General features: G+C 45.5%; 1 protein-coding gene across 1 annotated transcript; it reads left to right on the top strand.

Annotated features, from left to right (window-relative positions):
• The first annotated feature begins 892 nt into the window (after positions 1 to 892).
• LOC308110383 (fibroblast growth factor 20-like) lies at positions 893 to 3,851 on the top strand. Its single transcript, XM_080464637.1, has 3 exons — positions 893 to 1,563; positions 2,391 to 2,494; positions 2,615 to 3,851. Exons 1-3 carry the CDS (start codon positions 1,242 to 1,244, stop codon positions 2,858 to 2,860), a joined length of 672 nt encoding a protein of 223 aa, XP_080320763.1. The 5' UTR covers positions 893 to 1,241; the 3' UTR covers positions 2,861 to 3,851.
• The last annotated feature ends 367 nt before the right edge of the window (positions 3,852 to 4,218 follow it).

The following is a 4,218-nucleotide window of genomic DNA, read 5'->3' on the forward strand; positions in this document are numbered from 1 at the left end:
CCCCTTACAAGATCCCTGCGCTTTGAAGCTTCTGTGTCTTTGATTCTTCTTTTAAGACCACAATTAAGAATATATATGGGCTCCTGCGCTGTTCAAAGCATCGTGGAAAGATCAATGAAGGGATTGACAGTCAAGTGATGTCGTTTGCACAGGTGTGTGTGGGTGCATGCTCTACGACTTATGTGCAGGCTGCAAGCTCATGTTTGCGTCTGTGCGGGCGCTGTTATAAACGTGCGGCTGGCTTACATAAAACAAGAGCAATAAATCAACAGTGTGCGAAAATTACGCAAATGGGGGCTTTCCTCTCCCTTTCTCAACGCCACCTGAGTCATTTGTAGGAATAAGGGGGTAGTGAGTTGTAAAGCGTTTAGGATAATGGCGGTAACACCTTCATGTTGTTTGACATTTGTTTATTTCAACGCACAAGCTGTTGCTTGCGCGCTTTACTGCCACTTTCAACTCAAAGCTGAGGTGCCCAAGCGATGGAGCCAAACTAGTGGTGGGATTAAAGTCTGTCCGTTTGCATATATTAAGTACTCATCGAAACTGCACATAAAGGTGAAACTGGAAGGATAATAGAGTGATACCGGGAGGAGATATTTGCATGAGAAGGGACATTGGGGTGGGGGTGGCGGGGGTGGGGGGTGGGGGGGACAAGCACTGCGTTAGATATGCAGAGGTAGAGCGAAGTGCACTGCGCTACACACTGCTGGAGTACTGCAGAAATGAAGGAGTGAAGATATATTGAGAGAGAGAGAGAGAGAGAGAGAGAGAGAGAGAGAGAGAGAGAGAGAGAGAGAGAGAGAGAGAGAGAGAGAGAGAGAGAGAGAGAGAGAGAGAGAGAGAGAGAGAGAGAGAGAGGGAGGAAAACCCTGACGTGCGTCGGATCGAAGGGGAGTATCCCGAGGTGAGGAGGAGAGAGAGGACACTGAAGAGGAGGAGGTGAAGAGGATAAATAGCAGAGAAGGAGAGATAAGACGGACTGCTGCAGCCGAGGCTTCATGCGTCAAGATACCGCTGGAGTTTTATTCCGGATGACAATCTGCGCGTAATTGACGCTGCGCCGAAACGCTCACTGAGCTGGGATTTTTTTTTCTCTCCACCTGCAACTTTTTCCTTTCCCCTGCGCTTCACGGAGCGACGGTTGCTCGTTTGCCCCACTGAAGCTCCCCTGCTCCACGCTTACACCCCCCCGCCCCCCAGCACCTCGCAAACACGGAGCGGTGGAGCCTCTGGCTGTGATGGGGGCAACGGCCGAGGTTGGGAGCTTCGCCAACGGATTTTTGGACAGCTTCGGTCCCGTGGGCGCCGCTTCGGTTCCCGTTGGCTCTCATTTCGTTCTCACCCCAGCCGGGGCGGTGGACTACAACTCCATGAACGGACTGATAATGGGGGGTCAGGATCACCTGGTGTCCGCGGAGAGACTGTCCCGGAGCCTGGCGGACCTCAGCCATCTGAAGGGGATACTGAGGCGGAGGCAGCTTTACTGCAGGACGGGCTTCCACCTCGAGATCCATCCAGATGGCACCGTGCAGGGCACCAGGAAAGACCACAGCAGATTCGGTACAAACCCATTTTGCACTAACCAATATCATTAAAATCAGTGCTACAGTAATAGTAGGAGTAGAGGAGGTGGGAGTCGTAGATATTATGCAGGAACTGGTGGAGAAACTAACAGAGACATCCTGGTGTAGCATGCAAACTATGTCTTATCCCTGCTATACAGTGATTGCAAATAAATGCATAAACATGAGTGGTACTCAAAGGGTCCAATCTGCATTAATCTATCCCCTCTTTATCTGATCATCATTGTCTGCACTTCAGCCAAAAACAATTGTTTCTTGTTTGAACACTTAACTGTCATTTATTATTAGTGAAATTCATTTCAAGATTAGCTTTACTGTTGGATTCACACATGGAATATTTTCTGTTTGCGCATTTATACCACATTTCCCCACTGAGATTAGAGTTGAAGCTTTTTGCCCCCCTTCGTTTCAGGTATGATGATAAACAGCTGATACTTGCCGATCAGAAGTGAACTGCTTTGTTATTCTTTTCTTCAGCCTTGTTGTTGCATTTCCAGTTAATTCATTCCATTTGTGATTTGGATCAAACTTAATGCAACAGAACAGTCGAGGTGTGTTTGTCAAGAGGCAGCTGATTAGTGATCAGTGCACAGAACATTAAACTTACTGAACTAAATGGAGGAAATATTCAGAGAAACGTTTTAACAAATGAATGTTCCGTTTCACTTCATCGGCTTGAGTACAAGTTTATGAAAATGTGATCATTAAAGTTTCAAATCAAAGATAAAATAAAGTCTATGTGTGGTCCAACTCCAAACTTGAGATTAACCTTGTTCACTAATAAGGTAATACTAATGTGTGCAGGTATTCTGGAGTTCATCAGTCTCGCTGTGGGACTGGTCAGCATCAGAGGGGTGGACAGTGGCCTTTACCTCGCAATGAACAGCAAGGGAGGACTGTACGGCTCGGTGAGTACACACAGACAATGCGCTCCCGTTATTGTGACTGATATTTATACCCACAGCCAGCAGATGGCACATTTTGCACTCTCAAAAATTCATGTTGTCTTTCTGGTCTTCCTTCTGCAGGAGAAGCTGTCGGCAGAGTGTGTCTTCAGGGAGCAGTTTGAGGAGAACTGGTACAACACCTACTCTTCTAATATTTACCGGCACGGAGAAAGAGGCGCGTTTTACTTTGTTGCTCTGAACAAAGATGGGACGTCTCGGGACGGAACAAGGTCGAGGCGGCATCAGAGGTTCACTCACTTCCTCCCGCGGCCGGTGGATCCAGACAGAGTTCCTGAGCTGTACAGAGACATTCTGGGCCAGAGCTGAGACTGAAGGAGACATGCCCTGACCCCGTCCAGGTTGTTCTGAGCTGACATGCAGATCAAGTGCACATAAACTCAATCTCTGTGTGAAAGAGGTGGAGGATCTTATTGAACTGGAGAAAACCGGATCATGACAAGTGCACAACATCAAAACTCCCCACTGCTGGCATGAAGGAAGGCAAGAGTTCCAGGCTGGCCGGGACGTTTGACCGAAAAGCACCAGGAGTCCTCTGTGGAAGTCGTGCTCATAGCAGAGACCGAAACTATGTGGACCCCAAAATAAGATCCCTTTACCGGCCTATGCAAATGCCCTTGAGGTTGAGTAGATGATTTTCACCTATGCGATGGTCCAAACTGCATGTTCAAAGGATAAAGGTGTTGCTGCTACATGGCTTTCTATTGGCTTTTTAATTCTTGTTGATTCCACTGATTTCACTGGGACTTTTTTTTTTTTTATCCCAACACTGCTATGGCTGCTACGATGTGGTGGGTTTACATTAAAAAGGTAGTTTTATGCACTGGAAGCAGCCATGTTATTCTGCTTAGACTGAAACCGTCTGTTTGATGGGGGCAATGGACTCCTTTTGAAACCAATCCAAAGACCGATGCTGCTGAGACAATGTGACTTTTCTGCAAAGTGCATGGGGACGATGAGAAGAAGAGCAGCTCCAGTGGAGCTTCAGTTTGACTTGTTCTTTGGTGTCTTGTTGAGGAATACAAATATGTGCGGTTGGGACTCATTCGGGGACCAAGTGAAGGAATTTTGCTGTTTTCTGACTCATGCCGGTCAAGCAACGAGGATTGGACTGACAAAGACACCTTTCAAAACAATTTGACAGATTTTATTCTTATTTATGAGTTTTGTTTTCTAGAACATACAGTATATTTATTTCATATACTTATTTATTTTGAGAATATATTTTTGCAATTATGAGAGAAAATAAAAAAAACTGAACAAGCGATGGAAGCTTTTCTCCAATGTTTGGTGTCACATTGCTGAAGTCTGCCTAAAGGAGGGTTTTTTATATATTCTTGTCAAACTTTGCATTCACAGTTCCACTGTTACCAGTTTCGCAACTAAAAACACATAAGCCTGGAAAATGTGCCATAAACAGTCACTTATCATTCATTGGTTCAGTTGTTTGATATGGACAAGGGTCTTTTATGGAAGTGCCTGCAGGAGGGAGATTTTTAAGTTTTAGGTTTTTTTAAGTGAATTTTCAAGTCAATGCAAAAAAAAAAATCATGAATCCTAAAAGCTCACCCAGTTCAATTACATTAATTTCCTCATAACACTCATCCAGAGTGACAAAAAATACATCTGTGTCCAACAATCTGCCCTAAAACATAGCAGACTGCCTT

Source organism: Lipophrys pholis (genome assembly GCF_963383615.2).
Source record: "Lipophrys pholis genome assembly, chromosome: 5".
In the NCBI taxonomy this organism is placed as follows: Eukaryota; Metazoa; Chordata; class Actinopteri; order Blenniiformes; family Blenniidae; genus Lipophrys; species Lipophrys pholis.